The 27032-nt window shown below is 41.9% G+C and overlaps 1 protein-coding gene across 1 annotated transcript; it reads right to left on the reverse strand.

Moving 5' to 3' along the window:
• On the reverse strand, window positions 1-26805 carry calcrla (calcitonin receptor-like a). The gene is made up of 13 exons (XM_079732602.1): window positions 26702-26805; window positions 15966-16065; window positions 14568-14724; window positions 13958-14074; window positions 12193-12305; window positions 11309-11400; window positions 10834-10960; window positions 9201-9354; window positions 8616-8676; window positions 8234-8300; window positions 5034-5252; window positions 4088-4129; window positions 1-3595 (listed from the first exon to the last, which is right to left on the reverse strand). Exons 2-13 carry the CDS (start codon window positions 16035-16037, stop codon window positions 3374-3376), a joined length of 1443 nt encoding a protein of 480 aa, XP_079588728.1. The 5' UTR covers window positions 16038-16065; window positions 26702-26805; the 3' UTR covers window positions 1-3373.
• Window positions 26806-27032: the final 227 nt, after the last annotated feature.

Genomic DNA, 27032 nt, shown 5'->3' on the forward strand with positions numbered 1-27032 from the left:
TTTGGGTGCTAAGGCTTTGCTATGCTGTATTAGTTTCATCAGATTAACACAAGATAGCAACATTGTCTGTTTCAATAAAATACAATAAAAAATATACATAATATGTAAATATGCTTATTTTTTTCGAAACATATAATACAACACCACCATGTACATTCAGACAGTAGTGTGGAGACGTGGTGTTCCGACACACCAAAGATACATACAGTAGAGTAAAATCAGATATTACAGACATCGTCCTCAATGCATTTGTCATGAATCCCATAAATCCAAAGCCACACTTGAGACTTCATAAAGACTTCATAAGACCTCTGGAAACCCATCTAAAATAAGTATAGCCTAAGAAAATAAACACACAACGTAAAGGTTGACATAGAACTACATTTGGTAATTTGTTTATATTAAGAAACGTGTGCTTATTAAATGGTTATAATGTACACTAAACGCGGCTAATAATGTTTCATGAAGACTTTGTAGCAATTCATAAAATAAGTGAATGATGGTTAAGAGTAAGTGGGTAATGTGGTAAAACTGTCCTGCAGAAAATAAAACATCAACAACATTAATAAGAACAAAAGCACATTTATGTGGTCTGGCCCTGTCCGGGGGGGGGGGGAACTGATAAATAGACAAAACAAACAAACAAAACCAAAAGTACACATCCTATCAGACAAGACTGGGTCAAGCTTAACGTAGCATGCCACTAAACCAAACTGGAAAACTGTCAGGATAATGTTACCCAGAAGACCTTCATGAGGGAAATGCTTATGTGAGAAAAGGTTGGATGACTCTTTCAATTAACGTTCAGAGTTCAGTCTCAGGCAATCTGAGGACACGGACAGAAGTCATGAGACAAAATCCTCCCCCATCCTCAAAGCTGCTGCAAATGATTTAATACTAACAGTAAGTGCTTCAGAAACATTTTAGTATGATACTGCTGTGATTGTGCAATTCAGTTTAAAACACTGCTATACATAGTCCCTCTCTACAGAGTAATTGTACGCCAGTCAAATAGAAAAAAACAGCAGAAGGACGATCGACACTGGACATAACTAAACAACATGTGAATCCAGGTTCCATTAACGGTACACCCCCTTTCTTGGAAACAAACCCCCCAACCCCTCTCCAAAATACAAGCCAACTCTAACCAAACTTATCTTTGCAGCAAACACAATCATATCAGTTCATGATTGGTTCATGATTTAAACAATGCTGATCCTATTAGATATTATATAAAGACGACCCAATGACCTTGTTTGCTAATTTATAGATAATAAATCTGCATGAACAAATTGTTGTTTCCTACAACATTTGGAGTCATAAATAACATATGTAGATCCATTTTGAATAGAAAAATAGTTTTCAATTAGAATTCCACACAGGGAAAATGATAGCAGAATTGGAGGAAATATGTGCCAAGATTAAAGACCAGGTTTCACCTAAATAATAAAATAAATTCTACATCTTTAACCATTAAACGCATACTTAACACAATGCAGCCATGGACATAACAGATACTCGACATACAGTCTTGAAAGGTCCTACCATCCATAAAACCATGCAAAACACCATTGTTTCTGATACCAATGTCGGTATGACTATGACTACTGGTAGTAATTGACCATAAAGAGTGTTGCTTGATCAAAGGATAAACTGACAAACAAATAGGTCATTGGAATGTTATGCACTGTGAAGTCACCGATAGTATATGTGCAAGTCGAGCGATTATGAGCAGAAACAAGTCTAAGTCTAGGGTTGCCAGAATGCTGCCCGACATCACGATAAGCATAGTGTCTTGCTTTTCCAGACATAAGACCCAGATTTAAAAGGAAGGTGTGCATACGTTAAGGTCTGCATATGGCAAGCATTTACCAAAATGAATGTAGGCATTGAAGTAGTCTTTGTGTACTACTGCTTGGTATTTGTGCAATATAGAAATGTTGTAGCTATTTCGTGGTAGCTCTATATATATGTACATTGGCTTGTGCATGTACTTTTTACAAAAAATGCAGCAACAAATGTTTTTGGCAAAGCTAATACACAATACATTAATCAATTTAAAACAAATAAAACAAAAGAGTTCCAAATTGAAGAAATGTCCTTCAGTGGTGATTTAACCTTCAGTTTACCAACTACGTATAAATGAGTTCACGAAAATGTTTCCCCTTTTGTGATGAGAGTTCATACAACAGGAAGACTAACATTGTAACCAAGATTAATACCTGATTGGTATTGATGCGTGAAACAAAAACCAAGAGCACATATTGGGTGAGGTATGTGAACTGGGCAATTTGGTGGGAAAATTGGATCTTACGGTGCATGGTAAAAAAAAGGCACAGAAAAACATAATCTGCAGTACAACAAAGAAACAAGGTTTACACAGTGCACAGAATCATGAGAGGGGTTTTGTTTGCACAGTGCTGATAAACTAGAACGTTCTCAGGCAACATGCTTATGCAAGTAAAATAAAAAAAAGATGGTTTTGTTGTCTATGCTCTCCTTCTTCTTTATCACCTTCATCACCTCAGCAAAGAAAAAGACAGCATACAGTATAAAGACAGAAGTATCAGTGTGAAAAGGGGGAGAGGATCTCCGACTATTCAACACAATGGTCGTCCATTATCCGAAAATCTTGTACGACACCGGTCAAGTCTGTAGGTGTTGAGTTATGGGTGTGGAATTAGTGGGGGAAAGGGGACTGCAATGGCCCTAGGATCCATTTGATTGCCCTAGGAACCGTTATTTGCCCTGTAACCATCCAATGAACCTAGAACTGTGCAGTGGCCCTAGAACTGCTCAATGACCTTAGAGCCGTGCAGTGGCCCTAGAACCATGCAGTGGCCCTAGAACCATGCAGTGGTCCTAAGACTGTGCATTGACCCTAGAACCATTCAGTGGCTCTAGGACTGTGCAATGTCCTAGAACCATTCAGTGACCCTAGAACCATGCAGTGGCCCTAGGACTGTGCAGTGGCCCTAAGACTGTGCAGTGGGCCTAGAACCATGCAGTGGCCCTAGAACTGTGCAGAGGCCTTACAACCACACACAACCCTAGAACCATGCATTGGGCCTAGGACTGTACAGGGGCCCTAGGACTTTGCAGTGGCCCTAGAACCATGCAGTGGCCCTAGAACCATGCAGGGGCCCTAGAACCATTCAGTGGCCCTAGAACTGTGCAGGAGCCCTAGAACTGTGCAGGGGCCCTAGGACTGTGCAGGGGCCCTAGGACTGTGCAGGGGCCTTAGGACCATTCAGTGGCAGCAGTAACCTCCAAAGGCAGCAACCTGCCCAGGAGCCTTCAACGGAGGGGTGGAGCTGAGGGGCATTGAGGGCTCCGCTGCTTCGGGGCCTTTGAAAAGAAAGATCCCATTGGTTCAAGAGTAAAGATTATCGGCTTTCAAGATGGACGTCTCCAGGTCGTGGAATCCCTTTCCGTTCATGTGCTCGGAGTTGCCGTCGATGCTGTAGCAGCCCTGCACCTCGGTGATGGACGAGGCTGTGTAGGAGGCCGACCGCAGGGCGTCGGAGTGGGAGCCCAGCCCGCTGCCAAACTGGATGCGGTACTGGTTCCAGTGCCGCCGTAGAACCCCTTGCACCTGCCAAGACAGCAGTTTGTTAAAAAAAAAAGATGCCTTCCATTCCAGTTGAATGTGTGTTGTTGAGATATTTGTCCGTAGGCGCTACAGTGAATACAGATACTGGTCATTGATGAACCTGGGAAGATTTATAACTTTATTTTACTCATGGATCTTTGGGGTATCTTGTAAAAAAATGTCAACTTTATATCTTCATTATATAGCATTCTGTTGACATTTTTTTAACACAAAATCAACTGGTTTTTGTGAAACCGAAGATTACTTGAGGTGACCCAAGTGGACAAGTGGACACAAACATAAGCAAGCAACTACATTTTGTGGAATACCACCAACAGAGTAAATTCTCATTAATCACAAAGCAAGCAACTATGGGCCTATTTTCAAAGCTAAAAGCATTCCACCCTCCATCATGTATTCCCATAGGGGCTTTCTGTCAGAGTGAGATATGCCTCCTTTATCTCTGTTATGAAGTGAAGGAACAAACACACTTACTTCTCCATTGAAAAAGCAGAAAATTGTGGCAACCAGCAGGCCCTGAAAATGAACACAATTGAATAAGTAAAGTAGGGTCAATTACTGGGCAGAATTTCTTGATTTTAGATACTCAAATAGATATGCATTTATACACCAAAAATGGGAACTGATAAACAGCGTGATGATAGGAAACACTCTTTCTGAGCTGATCCAGCTTGTTGCACAAGAGATGCTGCCTGATCCACCAGTGTTTGGACAGATCTTTCAGCTGATATTTGGCAGGAACACGCTGGGAATGTTTTAATGCCTTCCGCTCTGCCGAGGGTTCAACATAAACAAACCCGCCGGCCTCCAACATATTGGGACGAGCTCGAGAACAAGATCAGTAACTGCTTTGTAGAAACTTGTTACCCTGGTATAAAAGACATAAAAAAGGTAATATATGAATAAATAAATAAATCCACGACTACTATCTATCATATTCATTACCATTAGTAGTAGTTATAGTAGAAGTTGATGTAGTACCAGATGGTGCCACAAAGAGCTCCTTTGCCCAGTTGTTTTCCAGGGACTATATACTGTGTTTGTGAATGTGTGCACAATGTATTTCTTTGCTTATTTAATGTGGTTGAACTGTATGAACAACTTTTTAATACCTCACCTAAACAAATTCCACCATGACAAAAGTGTAATTCACCAATAAACAGACACTTTCATCCAAAATTACTTACAGGGAATTCCGATACATGTGATAATTGAGCAGGTAGGGGTTAAGGTATTTCACGGAAAGTGGCATACAAGTAGACAAGTGGACTGCAGTATTAAAACCCAGAACCATCTGGAGATGCAAAGGTGTAACCACTTACCACTACCCTCTCCTGCCCTTTCGGTATTTCAACTTAAACCCCCCTAGAAATCCCCAGATTGTGGTGTCCAGGTCCACAACTCAATACCAGACGTTTACCTGGTAGTGCATAAGGATGTGCATGATGTAGTCGTAGATCTCAGAGGAGACCCGTCCCGCGGGCTTGTAGGGCAGCAGGACAAATTGGATGCCGAGGAGGGGGATGAGGATCAGGGTGGCCCTCACTGCCTTCATGTACAGACTGGACTCTGCCTGGTGGGTCACCTTCAGCTTGGTGATGAGCACCCGCACGATGTTGAGCAGGAAGAAGAGGTTCACCTAGAGAGGAACACAGTATAAGTGTAATATTCTTTGTTTTTTATTACAAACTAAAACTGAATTGAAAGTGGTGCGTTCAAAACAAAATGGAAGTTTTGCATCCAAAACCGAGCACTACTTGGCTTTTATCGCCACAGGCGCAGGATGCTCAATCAAAATAGAACATATTTTTCCACAAGCTCCCGAATACACAGCTGTCCTTAATTGGCCAACAACACAATTTGAGTATGACTTCCGTATCTGCTATCCGTAAATATTTGGAATGTGGTTTTTAAGTCACGGTACGGTTCATAGTTAAGGGGAAATTTTAAATAAAATGCTTGTTTGTCAACAACGGAGAATGGCCGTAGATCAGCAGCAATGAAAACACCAATAAACTTGGTTATGGCATTTGCATTTCTGAATTCCCAGACAGGGGTTGTTGAAATAGTGTCGTGAGCTGGGTTTGCACAGCTTGTTTTTTTTTCCACAGCAACGGTGATAGTAACACCTGGATGGTGCCTTTTCAAATGCGTGTGCTAGGGATGTGCATTTCTGGCAAAAATACTACTCAATATTCGCTGAGAAGTATTCAAATAATATTCGAAAATGGGTCAATCAAGAACGCCCCACGCACGCACCTCGGATACAAACACATACAATGACACAGGGAGAGGCTTTTATGATTTGTAAGAAATCATTCTGTTTATTTCAACAACTGCGCCATCAACATTCAACATCAAAATTATTTCAACGAGGCAGATAGACCTACATGTGCCGAAAACAGATCGCTATTCATTTAATTATTTTACTGATGCATGAGGGCTTGAACCAGACACATAAAATTAACCTCACACGGTGTGTCTTTTTACAATTTGTTACCAGCATTTGTAGTGTTGATCAGCAGAGAAATAGTCTGCCAAAGACGTTGACGTCGCTTAGCAACCGAGGACGCTGGGGTTGATAAGTTACCGGACTACATGCGTGATACGACAGAAAAAAAGGAAAAATCCACTTTCCTTGACAGCAGTCATTATAAGCTTAGCAACGGTGAATTATCAAACAATTATTCACCACCGGAAGTTGTGAAGTCCCATGCAAGTGAACGGAGCGTTCAACAGCATTGAGAAGAGCCGTGTAATAAATAACGATAGTCACATTCATTATTCGATATTCTACGTGACTACGACTATTCGGCGATCGTTGCCCATCCCTAGCGTGTGCATGTTAAAGTGCTGTACGTAGACACGGAGAGCCCTCTCCATAGCCGGAGAGCCTGTCGGAGACCCTCTCCGTATCTTACGTGCGCATCCAATATTTTTGAACTATCCGTCGACTATCCTATCCTATCCTTACTTTGTACATTGTTTACTTTGCACCTTAAGGACCAATAAAACAGCAAATAAGATTTGAAAAGCTTTGGAAGTTTATTTACAACACTGGTTACATGGTTTATAGTCAACATATAATATAGATTGTGCAGCGAATTGCATTGCGTATCCGACATTCCGACGGAGAGCTGCTGAGGGGTCTCCGTAGTTACGGTGTCGGAGTAGTATACTTTGGCTAAACGGTCCAGGTAGAACTCCGACTTCAAGTTTTAAATTCCGCATCGCAAAACAAGCCTTTACATCGCCATATTAACCCTATGTACGCCACATTTACTCACCGAAGTGCCTGTACCGTGACGGTTCGGTACAAATACGTGTACCGTTACACCTCTATATGGACCTCATATAGCAGGATTTGTGTAGAATGTGAGATAAAGCACATTTTTATGACTGCTCAAACAGTGATTACAAAGACACAGAGATTATATAAACATCTGGCGTCGATCAACAAAGGACTCAGACTTGGAAGTGATGGAAATTGGGGGATCATACCCAGCACCATTAACAACTATCCTGCCTCATTTAGCTAAATGATGATTCAAGCAATCAATAGTTACATTTATTCATTAATTATGAATATAAAGCAGTAAGAACAGTTATGATATGAATACGGTTTCTTCAATATGAAGATCAGACAGCAGATCATTTTCAACATAAAGGCAAGCACTGTTGCCCAATTGATATTAATAATATACGATACTATTCATAAAAACGGAAATTGATTTATATTCCACATCTTAGCAGTAGCTAAAGCAATCTGTTAAAGCGAAACTGGCTTAATAAGGAATCTCCTCCAGCCGATACAAGAGGCAGATAGAACTGAACGAGGGGATGGGCTTCAGATTAACACACAATGCCTAACTCAACGATCAATGGCACTGACGTCTTATCAGGAGGTTTGAACAATAACTTAAAGAAGTATCTGTTGCCATCCAATGTCAACACTACGCATTAGGCTTGAATACAAGCTGCAGGATAAATAACACTTTAAGAGCAACCGGAAACAACCTGAATCCTCTGGGAATCTTAAAATGATGGATATCTGAGGCTTGTAGAGTGCTGTGCTGAGTTAGGGATTTTCTAGAATGCAAAGGGCACTTGGGACCGTTGGTCTGATCCAAGCCATTGATTAAACCAACGACCACTTCAATAAACATACCCACAGCCAGATGACAGTCCTCACAGACATCGAGATCAATCAGCTATTGGACCTTAAGCAACAGCAACTGAAGCTTTTTACTGCATTAGATATGCTATTGTTACAGATCTAACGACGTGTCATACACATATATATATATATATATATATATATATATATATACACACACATACATATATATTTATAAATATATACATACATACACAATTATACATACATACATACATACATACATACATACATACATACATACATACATACATATAACGTATATAAATACATATAGTAAAAAAACATCTAAAAAATACTTTATTAACCCAAAATGGGAATATCTAAACACCTTGGGTAATCCTATTTCTCAGACGAAGTATCAGGAAGTAAAAGGACTGAAAAAAAGGTCAAAACACATTTTGAAAAATAAGAATTGACAAAAGAGGGTGAAAGTGTTTTACCAGGAGCGCAGCGCAGATGGGTCCGTGGATGATGTAGAGGAGGGAGGTGTTGGCGCTGATCCAACAGCTTCAGGAGAGGAGGAAGAGGAATGAGAGGAGGAGAATAAATGGCATCATATGTCCTCCACACGCCTGCACAATAATAGATCAGGTCCCCCAATGTATTTGGTGAGGTACCAGGGGGGAAAGACTGGCAACGCCTTATTGATCCAGTTTAATGGCTTATTAAGGAGGACTAAGTGTGTACCAGAGGGTTTCTGGTCGTTTTTTTTACATAAATTATTGAAGAAAGGAAGGAGAACAGAGAGAGGAAGACGATAGGATGGGGGATTCGAATCATCATAATAGCCATGAATAGCTATGAAATGATTGAATCACTTACTTGTCATTGTAGTAGTAGCTACGAGCCACGGCGTGTATACAAGCTGGAATGAGCGGGAAGCCTGAAAATATACGTGTGTCCACACATATGCTGTTAAAACTAGTTCTTATCCACTCAATCATCCGTTACTCTGTTAATAAGTAAAGCTAATATGCTAATTACTGTACAAAACAATTCTTATATGATGATTTGGTTTTGTTTATTGTGAGATATATTATATATTACAATTAGCCAAAACGTATTCTTAATGAAAGGGGCTCTATTTAAGCACCAGGTGTGACAAAGTGTTGATCAGCCATTACAGGCCAATTCAAATTCTACCCTATATTGACATTACACATTGGAGCGTCAGCCCGGATGCATGATGGATAGATAGATCTGCCTACCCAGTTGCCTGTACTATTGTAGGTTGATCTATCGATCATAGATCTGGGTGGAAGAGGGAGTCCACGTGTAATGTCACTTAGGGGTAGATTTTATAAATGTCCTGCAATGGTAGAACAACATCAAACTTGGTGGTAAAAAGGGGGCCCCTCAAGAAGAAATGCCATATTATTTGAACGGTAGTTTATGGTGATGACCTACCCCATCCTAAGAGATAGTACCACATCAGGTGCTGTTTTTCAGCAAACACGGCCACCACGATCAACGTGTGCAGGTATATTCCCTCACACAGCATCCAGAAGTAGTTACAGCCAAACAGGTACAGGAGTACGAACTGGGACACCTTGCAACTGGTCTGTGGACGGCAAGAGGAACGGATATAGGTACATTCACAGGAAGTCATTTAGCAGACAGTTTTATCCAACGTGACTTGCAAGTGAGGCTGGGAATGAATCTGCAAGCAAGCTAGTTTGCAAAAACCAACTGCACTGCAGACGGAGGATTGCAGAGCAGCTATGAATAGGTGATTAATCAAAGCTGTTTTTCCTTTAATAAGTTAGTATTTAAAGGGACACTTCACCTCACCCATTTGCATTAAGCTTTGTATCGTTAGAAACCCATATCATATTTTTGAATGGTCTTGCATCATTTCCTCATGTTCCCCTGACACGGGAGAGATCCGAATCTAACTCTAACACTTCCTGCTTTAAATAACGCAAAATGACGATTCTTGCGTAATTTAAAGTGTAAGGGGGGGGTGGGCGTATGGTATAAACGGTATAGCGAGTACACTGCATGAATTTGGGCTACGGTATGGATTTTGACGTTACCGTGTGACCGGTGTGACCGGTAGAGCACAAGAGCGCTGAAGAAGCAATGAAGCAATGTTTTTAGTTGACTCCTCCGCTCCTGAATCATCCAGCACAGGAGAAATATCGCTCGCAATCGCAAAACCCGTGACCAACCCGCACTGTTCAGGCGTCCGACCCGACCCGCACCCGTCTCCGACACAGTAGGCCTACATTATTTTTCACCCGTTTCCTCCAAATTGTGCGGGTCACCCGTCGGGTCCCCGAACCCATGCAGGACTCTGGCCGAGATAACCCCATGAGTCTTTACTTCTTGTTGAAGTACCAGAGACTTCCGAGAACCCAACGCAGTCTTTAATTCATAATGTCATCCGGAGGCGCACACAGCTTTTGGCCGTGACATTATATATTATATAAACTTTTGCGGACTCCCGGTTTATCCCGGAGCTCTATATCTAAATAATATAATATTATATAATATATAGGTATCTAAACTTAGCACAAAAAGTAAGGAAATTTGTGTTTGGTAGATTATTTCTCTGTGGTACCAATGCTTTTTGACAATAAATCTTATACCGTTCGAATATTATATTATTTAGATATAGCGCTCCGGGAGTCCGCAAGCGGCAACAATCACTTCTCCTCCATGCTGCTGCCATACTCTGGATTGCAGGGAGTGAATGCTGATTGGCTGTTATGTTATGTCCCTCAGGGAGTGAACGCTGATTGGCATTGTGGGCGTTGTCGTCTTCAATCCACAAGTGCCAAAAAGTTACTGTCTGCCTTTTCTCGGTCAAGAAGGCACCAAATTAGAAATTTATGTTACAATTCGACTACATATATGACCCACTTTCAATACAGATTCATGTCTCCACAGGGGAAATACTCCTTTAATAAAGGACATTTACTTTTATTTAACAACCTTGAATTTGGTGCCAGCTTGATGAGCAAATGTTGCGATCATACAGTAACCACTGTTGGAGTTGTAGCTTGTTTTTTCGGGGGTATATTCTCCAAGTACTCACTGGATTTCTCTGCACCAATTCCTGGTTGTTTGCTACAGCCGTCAACGAGATGATGGTGATAATAGAATTCAGAACGAAGGAGAAAAACAGGTTTTTGTGGAGAGTGATCCTTTGGCAGCTCAAACTCCTGCAATGATGGGAGAAAACAGTTGAAGTATGCTTCTCCTAAACATATTATATAAATAAAATCAAATAAATAAAAAAACACTGTTTGTCATTTGTTTATCATATGGCGCACCTGTCAAACTAAACACTCCTTAGGTGTTCAGGTGTAACTGCATATAGACGTTTTAATATGTACATTACAACAAATAACACATATATAAAATTGCAGAAGGTGTTGAGTTGTTTGTATTACAAACCAGTGACTAAGATTTTATAATAAAGCATGCACTTTTTGTGAAACCAGTCTGAGAAGTAAGCAAAGCTTTGTCGAGTGTCAAGTGTATGAAACTGTGCCTTTTTTCGGACATACTTGAAATAGAAGAATATTCCAAGTGAGATTATCAGGGAGGTCACCGACAGCCCATGTCCAATGAACGCCAAGTACAAAAGATTCATTGCAGTCTGGAGGCAAAAGTAAAGTTCCATTTTGTCAATAACGTCTCTCTCTCGAGTATTACTTCATATGACCAGCAATATGCGTTATCTCTTCAGCAGAATTCAGAAGCCTTAACCTTCAATTGTTAGGGTCATTTTCTTTTTCCTGAAAATATGTTTTTTTGCTTTAAAGGGGACATATTATACCACCAGGTGTGAGTGTGATTAGCCTTACAAGCCGTTTTGAAAATCTGCCCCATATGACATCACTAGTGGGCGTGTCCACCTAGATCGGTGCTGGATAGATCAGTCTACCAGCCTACCCAGTGGACTGAAGTGAACGTTGCTCATCTATCCAGCACTGATCTAGGTGGACACGCCCACTAGTGATGTCATATGGGGCAGATTTTTGAAACGGCTTGTAAGGTTAATCACACTCACACCTGGTGGTATAATATGTCACCTTTAACAGAAAATCCAGATAAAAAAACCTGCATTTTGGAAACAGTAACACAGTTGATGATGCTAGTCCTTTAACTAACTGTTATATGTTTAACCTGTGACTGTCTCCAATAAAAAACAATAGTCATATATCACATTGACCCAAACTGTGCTGTGCTCTCTATCTGGTGCCTTTATAGGACTTGCTTTCAAATATACATGTAATTAAGGTACAATTAAGGCCCCTAACCACAAGTAGTGGTTCGGGGCATCTTGCTAGAGGATGCCAACAGGTAGGCTGCAGCCATATGTGATCGAGGTCCCCCCAGTTCCTGTCGGCAGGAATTGAACATCATATCCAGTACCCAATAGACCTACCATCCGTCCTTCGTTAGTGTGTGCGTTGCAGAGGGTGTAGTTCGTCCACGTCCTGTTGCTCTCGGGATGGAGGAACCAACTGCCACTCTCAGTGCAGATCTTCACCACCATTTCTGCACGTCAAAGGAAAATGCACATTTAGGAATATTTTAGACTCATCACGTGCTTACTGCCACCATTTGTGTTTTTTGCTTCAGGATTTATATATGTGTGACATATACTGTATATGTGTAAATGTCACCAAAGGCGCATTTGGTCTTTACTTATTTGATATATTACCATATGGGCCAATCATTTTAATGTATTTTTCGCTTTTTGGATTTAAAGTATTTACAAACGAGTACTACTATACTCAGAAAACAACAACCAAAACAAATTAAGAAAACAGAAAATTGAACAGAAAAACATTTATAAAAACAGTGTTTTCAAAAAGCTGCTGAGAGACTAAGATTATGATTTTACCTATGCATTTAGCTTCACATTTCTTATCTACCACATTACCTAATCTGTGAGCAATCAATGAACAAAAGTAAACGATAAACAGAAAGCGTTTGGCCTTGAAACTATATCAAAAACATGTGGGGTGATTGTGTTGTTGTTGTGGCCGTGTTGTCAATTGAAACATCTTCCCTGTCGTAGGGAACTACTGGTTTCACTCATGTATAGCAGCCTGAGGCCATGTCAACACTACGCTGGAGAAATGTGTGCCAGGTTTTTTCTCTGTTGTGGTCTTCTGTACACAATAAGCCGGCATTTTCCACCACCCAAAACTGAGCTGGACTCTATAAAGTAAGTAAGTAAGTAAGTAAAATGTAAAAAATTTATAAGGCACATTTAAAAACAGTTTCACTGGCCAAAGTGCAAAAAGTATAGCTGTGCAAAAAGGCATATAAAATAACACATAACACATACATAGACAGTACATGAAAAACATAAAAATAAACAACATATCACAACAGGGGAGGAAAGGCCAGGGAGAAGAGGTGTGTTTTGAGCCTAGATTTAAAAATGGTGACGGAAGGAGCGTCTCTAATTGAAGGTGGCAGTTTGTTCCAAAGGCGGGGGGCAGCCACAGCAAAAGCCCTGTCGCCTCTCTTTTTTAATCTAGTGCGTGGAACGTGCATGAGACCCATACTACATGATCTAAGGGACCTGGGAGCTGAGTGGCGGTGGATGAGCTCTGTGATATAGGGCGGGGCCAGGCCATTTAGGGCTTTAAAAACCATAAGTAGGGTTTTAGAATGAATTCTGTACTGGATGGGCAACCATTGGAGGGAAGCTAGGATGGGGGTTATATGATCCCGCTTTCTGGATCCAGTCAGCAGCCTTGCTGCGGAGTTCTGGACCAGCTGAAGGCAAGAGAGGAGTCAGTGAAGGAGTCCTAGGTAAAGGGAGTTGCAGTATCCAGCCGTGATGTAATGAAGGCGTGTATTACTTTTTCCAGAATAATTCTATAAAGGGGATAAGTGTATAGTGTTCTATAGTACCCTGTTCTGAACGGGTACAGGTGGTAACTTTACATTTCTGTAAAGTTACCACCTGTATTTCCATGTAATCTAACACATTTGTGGCAAGTGGAGCGATGAAATAATTTGACTGAAGGAAGTAGCTGTTTCAGGAGGGAATGACAATGATACAAAAAACATTGGTAAAGCCCTTCTATGGACCAAAAAACCTTTGAGAGGAAAACAGCGTTCTTTTCCATACCGCCGGTGTAGCGTGTCTGCAATGCGATCATGGTAATCCAATAGCAACAGCACCTCACCTGAAGGATCAAAGTCCTGGAAGTAGTCGGGGCAGCTCTGCTCTGAGGTGTAGCCTGCAACCGTGTCCTCCCAACAGAGCCACCCGTCCCAGGTGCGGTTACACATGGACTCAGAACCTGGGGGGCCAAAATACCAGAGGAGTGGCTTCACGCACCGCTGTGATCACGAAATAACCCTGGTAAATGGAAGCATCAGCTCGGATTTGACTCATTCATCTCTCAAGGAGATTGACGAGGGATGGCAGAAAAGCATAATACATTTTTGTGAAAGAGTGCATGAAATTTCTCCCTGGGAGAAACTTAAGTTATACTAATTAGGGTTTAAGATGTATTTATAAACAGTACTGTGCCACCCAGCTGGTGTAACTTTTCACTCCAAATCATTTTAATCAGAATCGCAGATGCTATAATTCTGTGTAATTTAATGCAATCATTTTTTATTGTAAAGCCAGCAAACAAACTTTAATCCCCTTAAAAATTGTGTGCATGCATTTTGCCTCTATCCTATATCATGCTATAGTATGTCATGCTATGCTATATCATGTGCCATCATATGTTATGCTTTGCCATGTCATTCTATTTCTCATGCAATGTTATGCTAACTTGTTACCTGGGCCTTTGGGGTTGTTGTCCTTCATAATCTTTTGATAGCACTCAAACTGTGCGGTGACTATCTTGTTCCTGGTGACCCCCAGGTCATGGTACACGTTGGCGGGATACGGTTGTTGCTGGGTCTCATTCACCTCCAGACTCGCCTTCACAAACACCTGCAGCCATGGCAGACCAATGACGTCAACCTTGCATCAACATTTACCCACTTACGTTTAGCCGTTAAGCATACCTCTAAGTGAGCATTCCTGCTTACCCAGACCACTTATTTTCTCCTAGAGTTCGTCAATGATATTAATGAAATACTAATATATTCTACTTTTGTTGTACATAAAGACCATGTTATACTACATGTTATTTCACTTTCTTTCATTTCAGTTAAAAGATTGATTGTCAATCTTCATTGAACTTATATCTGAATCTATATATAATATCGATATTTATTACACGGATCTTCTCAATGTTGTGGAACGCTCCGTTCACTTGCATGGACCCCTCACAACTTCCGCCGGTGAATTATAATTGGTGAATTATATTTGATAATTCACCGTTGCTAAGTATAATTGACCGCTGTCAAGAAAAGTGGACTTTTTGCCGTCTTTCGTATCACTCAGCAAGAAGTCTGGTAACTTATCAACCCCAGCGTACTCGGTTGCTAAGCGACGCCAACGTCTTTGGCGGACTATTTCTCTGCTGATCAACACTACGAATGCTGTTGACAAATAAATTGTAAAAAGACACACGGTGTGAAGTTCTTTTTTCCTTTTGGCAAGTAGCCATGTAATAAGCGATAATGTATAGAACGTTGCCGGTCATTATCGAAAATAAGCCCCTTTAGGGCGAAGCAAGACACTTCCGCTTCGCCCTGTCAGGGCGTATTTTCCCGATAATGACCGGCTTTTTATACATTATCCCTGACATATATATATACTATTATTTTTTTCAATCCACAAATATTCCACTGCAGAACACACTCTCAACATCCATTCCATTATGCAGGATCGACTATACAAAACATAATGCTGGTCTTGGTATCAACATGATCCATACGATTTATTTCTTACCAAAAATATCTCTGGATCCTTTCGATTTAACAAATCCCAACCCTCTATGGATTTACGTTGGAAAAACTTTGGCGGGGAACCCTATTTTTACCCAGCTCTTTCTCCCTGTTATCCCACAGGGTTCTAATAAAACAGGATGGGAAGAGTATCCTAATTTAGCCCACAGGAAGGGGCCTTCACACACTGATTTACATACAATCTAGATAGAAAATATGACCCTGGTTCAATGAGAGAGAAAACAACACTGGCCAGATGTGTCCCCTCCAGGTTGGTTTTTAATGTCACTGCATGCTTTTATTAACATAGTACAGTTTCACATTGCAAATGAAACTCACCTCATTCTGTGTGCAGAGGACAAGGACCAGGATCCACAACCATCCAATCACATCCATGTTGCAATGGGTCATGTCCGAGTTGGATAATCAGGATATGAATCTAAATAATAGATAATAACAATTCATTAACAATATTATTCTCAAGGATCCTCCTTCTTATTATACTCAAGGATCCTCTTCAATACAATGTTGTTTCCAAATATAACATCCAATCCGAGTATCTAAATGATGGCTGATGATGGCTGCTTTGGAGAAAAAGCCTTAAGTGATAGTCTTCTTGACTGATGCAAGGCAGCCTAGGATTCACCACTGTATCGTGGACGCACAGTACAAGCTGGATATGGTTTATGAAGATGTAGATATGTTTTAGGAATAACAAAAAAAAAAAAATAATAATAATAATATATATATATATATATATATATATATATATATATATATGTCAAGATAGGGATACATATATATATGAGGATGCCCTCCAATTAATTGTAATAACCTTACCTTGCACATGATTCAGAACAATTTACAGAAGCATTGTTATGGGATTACAAATAATCATGGTCAGGACTGTAGTACCATATTTGGTCCAATTTAGAAGCATGTGCCCCAACCTTGGTCTGAGTGGTGAGTTTATGATGGCATGTTATGCTCACACGCAATAGCTTGAATGAGGCAATTTTCTTGTTTCAAGGAAAAAGAAGAAGAAGAAAACCGTTTTTGTTTATACGGATGTTATATCATCAAAGGTAAACAGAACAAAACACATTCCCAGCGGCCACATTATTACAAATCCAGTTTCCTATTGGGATTCATGTAAACTAATGGACAATACAAAATACCCGACATACAGGCTACACACACAGAACCCCATGCTTCCCCCTTCAGTCCCCCTGGTGATGTTTAAATCAGACATTAACATGAGAGTGCACTTTGGGTAGGACATGAGTTCAAAGCCCATCCATCCGTGATGGCTGAGGGAGGGTGGGGGAAGGGGGGTGGGGATGGCCCCTAATTAGATTGGAATGCCAAAGCGCTTTCGAACGAGCATGGCCGAGGAGCATGGATTGTGCTGTAGATGCTAATGACATAGAAATAAATTGGAGACAAATCCCCAAGGAGGAGTTTGCTTTACAAATTTGCAATTGTGACAAAGGGGAAAGGTTTGAGGCACACCAAACATGAACCGCTGTTTTTCTAATCCACAGAAAGCATAATACACGGCAACTATTGTTAATGAGAAAATGTATGCCCATCTCACACACACACGCACACACACGCACACGCACACACACACACACACACACGCACACACACACACACACACACATACACGAATACAACTTTGGAACTTTCATCTTTGAGCCCTACAATGGACTGACAAGAAAACCGATCAATATTTAAACAGCTTCAGAAGTGGTTAAAAATGCCCGACGTCAACCCATCTCTATCTGGCCACAAGCCTGCTCAAAGCTGCTCCAAATCAACAAATGCGCTGACACAAGGGAGAGGATTTGGAGAAGGAGGAGACGCAGAGCTGGCTGGAAATGGGTTTGTACGAAATTAAATACATGTGTAAATTGGAAACATAGAGCTGTCTTCTCTCTCTTTCTCTCTCTCCCTCTCTCTTTCTCTCTCTCCCTCTCTCTCTCTCTGCTTCACATTCTCTCTCTCTCTCTCTCTCTCTCTCTCTCTCTCTCTCTCTCTGCTTCACATTCACTCTCTCACTCTCTCCATCTGAATTATACACAAAAATGCATGTTTTCCCTCATTCTCCACAGACAAATAACATAATGATTCTTGCTATTGTTCTCTACTTATTTGTCTGTATTCATATTTTGGGCATTTGTGTGAACTGAGACAGAGGATATATCTTGTCTTCATTAAAAACCAAAGAATAAAAAGCATTTGCTGAAAACTATTATGTCTTCATCTTTCTCGACTTTAATGAAACAAATATGACTGTTACTAATTCGAATAACTGCTTAATGGGAATGGACAATGGTGAACATTATCAAACAACATCAGAAAACAAATATACCCGCAAATAATCCAGTAAGGAGGAAAAAATTGGGGAGGTAGAAGGATGGTAATTATTTCTGTACAAGTATGTTTATTCTGTGTTCTATAAATGCCAGCGCTCTGTATTTTAAAGAGGGAGGCCCTCCATTGATCCACTAGACGCGATCACAGATCTATCGGGGTCAACGCAATCCAAGCACTCACCATTTTCAAGAGTGGGTGGCCTGCCTCTCTCCCCGTTAGTCATGAACACTTTACACAAGAGCCTACGTCACACGTTACATCTGCAAACACCGAAAGGTTTGCCTGAGAAATGGCTTGGCCTTCTACAGCTGCTTGTCGTCCTTTGCCAGAGCCCCAGTTTACATTTTATCGACTGCCATATCCCTGTAATAGATCCATTGGTGCACTGGAAACCTCCTCCTGCCCACACAAGGCACCTTGGCAAGTGGTCCTACATGTTCCTCCAAGCATTTGAATGGCTTTCAAACCGACAACAGGCTTTCTGCTCTAATGACAGGGCATGCCAATCATCTGCCAATCATGGGATCCACGGTAGACTATGTGGCTTTAAATCTGCCCAATCACCACAATGGCAATCATTGTCAATTCTCCAGCAAAATCCTAATATAGACTTGGATTGAAAACGGCACCCAATAACTAATGACCAATGGCTTGGATAAAGAAAGATTGAGGACCTGAGGTTGAGACAAAATATAATGGCAATTGGTTAATTTTCTGTTACTATTTCAATATATAGCAGATAGGGAATATGGACTTACTGTGAATTCAGATACCTGTCATTAAGGAGCAGTTAAGAGTGAGGGCCTCTTGCTGAAGAATGCCTGCAGGTAATGTAATGGAACCCACAACGTAACCGAACTATACTAGCGTGCCCGGGCAGATTGAGGATAATGTAGTGAGAAAAGACATTGTGTATGAAGCCACACAGGTGAACAGCTTCTGATGGAATGATGGTGTAGGAGAGGGTGTTCTCTTCTCTGAGACGAAAGGTATTTGGTTTAACCCCCCCAATGTCCACAGCTTATCATGTAGGCATCCATGAGATAGATGGACCTCCTTGCATTTACCTGCTCCCTAATTGCTACTGAAATCAGTTGCTTGGGTTAGCTTGGGTATAAGCAGCTTCTCAATACGTAAATAATGAAAGGTAGTAATGTATTTCATTATGACGCCATATATTGGCGCATTAGTTGGAAGTCCAAATCATGTTGAAAGTAATGTTTGTAGAAACTTGCCATTTACATTCCTAACCCTAACCCTAACCCTAAATAGCACAAAAACCTCAACTGTGAGTTGATGCCAAATAATCTTTGCATTGAATCCATGAGAACATGATGTTTAAGTTTTGACAACCACGATGAATGTCCTTAATTATCTGAAAGTTCCCGAAACTCATCTGAATACAAACAGGGCACATCGGCGAGGTCACTCAAATGTCTGTGTTCTCTCACTCAGACTCTGTTTTGTCTGGTTGAGCCAATTCATTATTCAAGTACAGCCATTCATTGGCAGGGACACACAAACACACTCACACACCACTAGCTACTTTTCAATTTGTCAAGCTGTTATTTTTCCCGAGCTTTACTTTCATATATATTGTTTTGCAGTTACTCCGATTTTCAGTGTGTTCCTCAATTGGACACTTCTTGGACTAAATTTTAACTTACATAGGGAAATAGTTGACACACACAAACACAAACACACGCAGCAATTGTAATCAGATAAACAACAAACCCCATCTTCAACCTTTCGTTTTTTAGCACGCAGAACCGATACACGACTAGACGACTACTAACGATTAGATTTAGTGCTCCAGTATTGACACTGTACTGTACACTCTGTTTACTCTGAATACATGACCTTTACCTTTCCAGCCCGTGGCAAAGGGGGTTGGGGGTAGTTTCAACGTGAAACAGGTGTCCCCGGGTGTTTGTGAAGTTTCAGCACGCCACTCCTCAACGCTACACGCCAACCATACCGCACATGTGACCCGAACTCCATGCGTGGAAAATGTACACGCGGAGATAACCCGGTGTATTTTCTTTACCCCATGTGGTGGTTAAATTTATCCTGCAACCCCCACCACCCCCACCCACCCATCCCATTCCGGCGCACTGTTGAAGCGACACAAGACATGATTTATAGTCAGAACTTCATTCAGTGGGGGAAAGGAAATGTGACTATTTTTGTGTAAGTATGTGTGTTGGTAAACAAACATACGCGCAGCCATGCTGAAGATGTAAAGGAAGCCCCTTACAGCTTTCCTTCACTCGAGCATGCTTGATGTGTACATGCATTCGTTAACCTTGATGTCCAAACACACAAAAAAACATTAAAATGCATGCATTTTAAAAGGCATTTCAAAAGCACACTCAAACTTTCCCAATAGATTCAGGGGCATACATCATGCGGTACCCTTTCTCCATGCACCATGCATATTTTAATGGAATCCCGGCGGTAATAACTCTTGATAATAATCTGTATCATTTTAGTGGTTCAACTTCAACCTGAACAAATCTCTTTGTCCTAGAAGGAAGCCAGAGAGGACCACATGCCATTGCAAACAATTGCCCAGGGCTCCAATAGAACAAAAAGTAAAGCAACAAGGCACAGATGTAAGGGATGCATTCTCCACTCTTTAGCTTTAAATCGCGTCTTATAGTCTATTCTTCTCCATGAGCACAAGGAAAGGTATGTGGATGCATAGCCAGATGTCAGAGACAAGGACTGCTGGATGGATCGCTTGACTGTTGCAAGTGTCTTTAACTAATGGGACCAGAAAACAGAAACATATTTGTTGTTCTTAACCTTTTAAAGGACCCCTATTTTGCCAACAGATATGATGCTGATTTGTCATAACAAGACTTTTCTACCTTAGTCTACTTTATTAGTGAAATCAAAAGTGGGAGGGTCCCCCCAGATAGCAGATTGATAGATCACCCTAAAAACCCACCCAGTGGACTGTAGCAACTGGTTGGTATGATCAACTTATAAAATTAACATTGAGGGACATTTTTGTTCAGTAAACCATGGAAAATGTATGCCCCCAACGACACGTTAACTTTCATCTGCAGGCCGCTTTGCTGCTCCTCTTCCATACGTCAAACCTCCATCTCTGTCACTTTCCTCTGAATTATTTAGCGATGAGATTAAATAAAAACATGGTTGTAAGAAGAAGCCCTATGTCGCAACGACCCCCGGCTTTGATGTATGTGAAGAGATGGTAAAAAAAGGAAAACCGTAATTAAAACATCTAACCTCACATACTGCATCTACATGACCATGCTACGATTTAGTGGGTGTCTTACAGGATGGGACTGATCAAATACTGTATTGAACTCAAATTCACAATTTTTATTTCTTTCAGAATTGCATACCTAATGTCAGTGTTTGTAGTTTGACAAAAGCTTAGCATACATATTTACATTTAATAAGATCATATGATACTGCTTCTTCACCAATCCCAAGTAACAAAGAATTTCGCTGAATAAAGTACATTGTATGCAAGATCTTAAACCTATTTACCAAATAATATATATAAAGACACATCTTTGACATGCGTCTCAAGTCCAGTCAAGTACATTTTATTAGTATAGCATTAATCAGTTAGTCTCAAAAGGCTTTGCGGGACATATATTTATGTCCTCATATTTGTTTAACCCAAACCCTGAATATGTGTACATCTGGGACATCCTGAAACCGCAGGAGTAGGTCCCTACTGGAATCTACGTCTCCAAAATAACCCCGGGTGGGGGGAGTGAGGTCAAATTCAATGCTGTTTTAAAACGGCCCTCAAGATGCCAAAGAATATCCCTGGGGGTCCTCCGTGTGACCTCTGAGGAGGAATATTTCCGTGAGACCCTCTGTGTGTGTGCGTGTGTGTGTGTGTTTGTGTGTGTGTGTGTGTGTGTGTGTGTGTGTGTGTGTGTGTGTGAGCCTATGACTTCTATGAATTGACCCATGCAGTATTTAGTTCAATGTGGTCAGGGTATTTATCAAGGGTTTGTTTCTTGAACCTTATTTAATTTTGTAAATTGTTGAGTTGGATACGGAGTTGGAGTAGTATAGTTTGGCTAAACAGTCCGGGGGGAACTCCGACTTCAAGTCTAAATTCCGCATTGCTAAGCAAGCCTTTACATTCGCCATATTAACGCTATGTACGCCACATTTACGCACCGCGGTCCACCTCTGTAACCACCCAGAAGTGCCTTTACCGTGACGGTTCGGTACAAAGGGATTGTTGCCCGCGATTGTCTCCCGCCCGAGCCCCGCTGTCTAGGCACCAACGCCTCGGAAGCGGGCAGCGTGCCTCTCGGCGTTTGTGCCTCGCGGCGTCGGGCAGCAGGCAGCGGGGCGGGAGAGAATCTCGGGCGTCAATCCCTTTCTCCTTCATTTAGCGGTTCATGTAGCCTACTTCAGGAAGTCAAAGCCAAAGTTCCTTTCCCCCAATTCCTTCTCAACCATGGCTGAGATAACCCCCACAACGAGTCTCGTTGTGGAAATACAAGAGACATCAAAGGACGCGACGTGTTATGCGCCATAACACCAACAGCAGAACTGTTATCCGAATAACAAAGAAGTGTACAAAAATTGAGTTACGGTGTGTTTATTCACACACACACACACACACACAGACACACACACACTCACACACACATGTGGCGCTCGCACGGTCGTAGCTCATTGTCTCTATCCCAATGGCGAGGCGCACACACAGCTTTTAGCCGTGTTCTGTAAATATTCTAGAACACTCCGGGTCCTCCGGCGGGAGTCCTGGAGCTCTATATCTAAATAACATCATATTATACATAGGTATCTATATCATAGGCCAAAAGCTGTGTGCGCCAGACGATATTATGAATCTCGAACAACTGCGTTGGGTTCTCCGACGTCTCTGGTTCTTCCATTTCCACATCAATCTGAAGCACACTGAACCACGACATGGAGGGGAAAGGGATTGTTGCCCGTGATCGTCTCCCGCCGGAGCCCCGCTGCCAAGGCACCACCGCCTCGGCGCTGCCCGCTACCGAGGCACCACCGCCGGCAGCGGGCAGCGCTGAGGCACCACCGCCCCGCAGCGGTGGTGCTTTGTGGTGGTGGTGCCTCGCGGCAGCGGGCAGCGGGGCTCCGGCGGCAGACAATCGCAGGCCACAATCGCTTTCTCCTCCATGTCGTTCATGTACTTCAGGGAGTCAAAGCCAAAGTACCTTTCCCCCAATTCTTTCTCAACCACGGCTGAGAAAACCCCCACTACAGTCTCGTTGTAGAATACCAGAGACGTCAGATAACGTTATGGCCATAACACCAACAGAAGAACGGTTATCCAAATAACAAAGAAGTGTACAACACTAGTGTTACAGTGTGTAATCACATACACATACATATGGCGCTCGCACGGTCGTAGCTCATTGTCGGGCCAAATTCTCTTGGCAGGCAAGGCAGAGAAAGAGGAGGTAACTTGGCCCCTTATGACGACACATGGGGCCACACTCCAAATCAGCACGCCTGAGCTTCCATTTTTTCAAAGGCGAGCAGGATACCTAGTGCTCGTTTTACACCAAACGCAAGTTTTAGCCATTGGGGGACCATAGGCAGGCTAGGGGAACTCATATTCATGTTAGAAAACCTCATGAAGTGACATTTTCATGCCATGGGACCTTTAAAAGACACATTTACCTATATGGTTAACTAGTGCTGGCCAAGTTTGTTTGCCAATAACAGATCCCCACCTCGAACAAAATGATTGGTGCACCCAGATTTGACCTTAAATATTAGATATTATGTAAGCATATCTTTAATACACACGGGTTGATTTATGTCTCTGAGCAGAGTGGCAAAGTGTGTGTACACTAGAACCCAAAACAATGTTATATTCTAAATACTGTGATAGGTCACTTGAGTGTATTAACTAAACACAAGAAGAGGAAAACAACAGCTTGAAAGCGTTAAAAAGACAGGAGCACTGTGTTAGGCTTCGGCTATAGAATCTTTAACCGTTGACCTTGTGCCCTTTGTGTGTTGACATGCATCAGAACTTGGACATGTGTGCGTGTGTATGGACACCTGATCGATGTTAAAGCAGGGGAGAGTTTAGGGTGAGGGGTCATGAACGTGATACAGAAGCATATATACATTGACAGTGTAGGAAATTCCTATGGTCGAATGTACACAAACACACACACACACCCACACATGACCAAACCCAGACAAGCAAGAATACACACACACACACACACACTCACATATCCATGTGCGTGTATACGTATGTGCCCCTCCCTCCCAGTGAATCTGGTTAACTTTTATCTGTCACGGACACTTTGTTTAGCTGGCTGAAATACCGAACACCCTTAGGAACCACACTCCAAAACCCTGCACGCCACTGGAACATTCTCCATGATAAGACCCCGCCAACGCGCTACCACCTACCCTACCTCGAGCAGGAAAACAATTTGGGATGATGTCATGGTCATCATGACATGCAGCGCGTGAATCCTGACAATAAACATTTGACAACAAAAGGTTGCAACTCCCTGGAACTTAAGTCTACTGCAGGGTGTTTTTTTATGTGTGTGCATGTGTCTCTGTGTTTGTGTGTCTCTGTTTGTGTGTTTGTGTGTGTGTATGTGTGTGTGTGTGTGTGTGTGTGTGTGTGTGTGTGTGTGTGTGTGTAGAGCAGCAACCCACGTAGAGAAAACAAACGTGGCAGGAGAATAATAAAAGGGAGATCAATAAACGGGGGGAGGGGTTGCTAGTGTTAATACCAGTAAAATAAAGGAGATGGAGTAGGACTCGGGGGGGGGGGGATGACACAGGGCCCTTTTGGCTCCGCCTCTGTCCGTTGGTGCCGGGAAGAGTTATGAGCTGCTGCTTAACAACGTCGGCATGGCCATCATTCTCCCAGTGGACACTGAGGTGCATGTCAGTCATTTCCAGTTAGCACAATAAAAATAACAAAGACCTTGCCGGTGACACAGGTGGGGGAAGGGGCAGGGGGGACTGTAGGTTCAGGTCGGGTGTCTGTGACACTGGATGGTTTGGTTTTAGGTTTGGCTGTAGGTTAAGGGGTGTGTGTGTGTGTGTGTGTGTGTGTGTGTGTGTGTGTGTGGTTTTGAGTGGGATACAGCATTATATTATCATTGACTATATTGCTGGATGATATGGTGGGGATTCATCACAATACTTAATATTTTCTTATTCTCAAAACGGATAGGTTAAGAGAAACGTTAGCATAGCCAGAGTCATTCGGATTAAGACTTACAGCCTCCTAACTATGATGTTGACCACCTGCACCTCATTTCTTTGCGGTATGCCAGTATTGTTTTCCCCTGTTGGTTGAACTAAAACAGCCACTTTGCTATTTGAGTATGAAGTTCCCGCGGTATGATTTAGCCATTGGACATCCATTGGATGTTTATTGCAGTTGTCGTACTGTAGGACATCGGGGTACAACACGCACACGCACAAAGGGCCACTATCGTGCCAGCTGGCAGCCGTATTGACATAAAACCCTACTTCCGATGGCATGGCTTTTGATACAAAAAAGACAATGCAATGACCAACACTACAGCTGAAAAACAATGTTGGATGGTTTTGGTGACCACCATTGCTTTTTCAAGACACTTTTCATCATGGGATATAGAAGGCAAGATCATCGATTTGTAGTTCTATCAGCAAAGGTGCAATAAATCTATGGACAGAATCCATGTCTGACAGTGGTAGAAGGACCAATCTATATACACAAGCCTACTTGATGGGCTTGTATTGAATGTGTCAGGTCTAATTAAACGCACTACGTTACAGGTACCATATGGAAATGAGTATAGCATCATTATCACATCAGCATCATCATCATCCTCATCCTCATCATCAGCCATCTTCTTCCAAAGATATCACCTTTCTACATCAGATTAGTCAACGAACCATGTACATGGTCTACAAATACTATTGGCTGTCGAAATTACTTTTTTTTACTCAATCTGGTTCGATCCATGGTATTTATTTTCAAACAAAAAGAGACCAAATGAGCATTCTGACATGGTCGTTCTTCTTTAAAATATGGCACCGTCCAATTGTCATGATCGATTCGAGCGTGAGCGATCAATCGATTTTGTGCATTATATGAAACATGCAGTGATGACATCTGATATTATTCTAGGGGATGTCGCGAGCTTCATTAAATGTGGATCCCGTATATTTAGCGGCGCTATTGTTGAACATGCAACAAACACAACATAACGTGTCGTACGCGAAGAACAACGAACGAATAGTGTCTGAGTGGCGATCTAAACTACACATCCACGATTTCAAACCTAATGCTTTGGAATGCACACATGGAGTGGCTCGCTCTGAAGGCCTACAGTAGGCCTGCACATTCATACCACATTTATACCAATACCATGCACAGGTAATAAGCGATGGAATGCATTGAACCCAAATTCCCAGGTTGTTTTTATTCGGGGATCCCCGTTAACACGCACGTACGTCCCCATCCTAATGGCATACAGTTAACGCATTCAAATACCATGCAGCGCCAAGTGATCAATGCAGATGTGTTTCCTATCTTTTAAAGTTACACTGAATTCACGCCGCAATAGCCTACACTGGAGAGGAATAGAAAGGAATAGGGAGAGATCCCTATACGTCCTCATCCCTGCACCGTCGTGTAGGATCAGCTCATGTAAACGTTCCCTTACCTGAGTGTTATGCCCAGCCAATCCGATCGGATGGTCGGGAAAAGTTGGACGGCAATCCAACACGGCGACGCGGTAGGCTGCGAGGCGGACGCGACGGCTCTGTCCGCGCACTGAAGAGCTGGGGAGGGAGAGAGGGATGACACACTGGTGTCAGCCCACAGCTTCCTGTTACATCACGCACATGTCTATCCGTTTAAAATAGCATATATTCTCGCGGCAGTGGCTCTATAACAGTCTATAGGGCCCACTATTATAGTATAGTACTATCTATTACTAATAACAACAACAATATATAATTATTTTTGATATGATAAAGAATTCTTTGAATAAT

This window comes from Pollachius pollachius (assembly GCF_949987615.1).
Source record: "Pollachius pollachius genome assembly, chromosome: 3".
Lineage (NCBI taxonomy): Eukaryota > Metazoa > Chordata > Actinopteri > Gadiformes > Gadidae > Pollachius > Pollachius pollachius.

Bases quoted from the DNA above. Each gene is read 5' to 3' on its own strand.
- calcrla (XM_079732602.1), bottom strand. From the start codon at position 16,037: ATGACCCATTGCAACATGGATGTGATTGGATGGTTGTGGATCCTGGTC. The intron at 14,725-15,965 runs GTGAGTTTCATT...CCATGGCTGCAG, and splicing joins TCCTCTGCACACAGAATGAG to GTGTTTGTGAAGGCGAGTCT. The intron at 8,677-9,200 runs GTAGGTCATCAC...GTATATTTTCAG, and splicing joins GTACTATCTCTTAGGATGGG to GCTTCCCGCTCATTCCAGCT.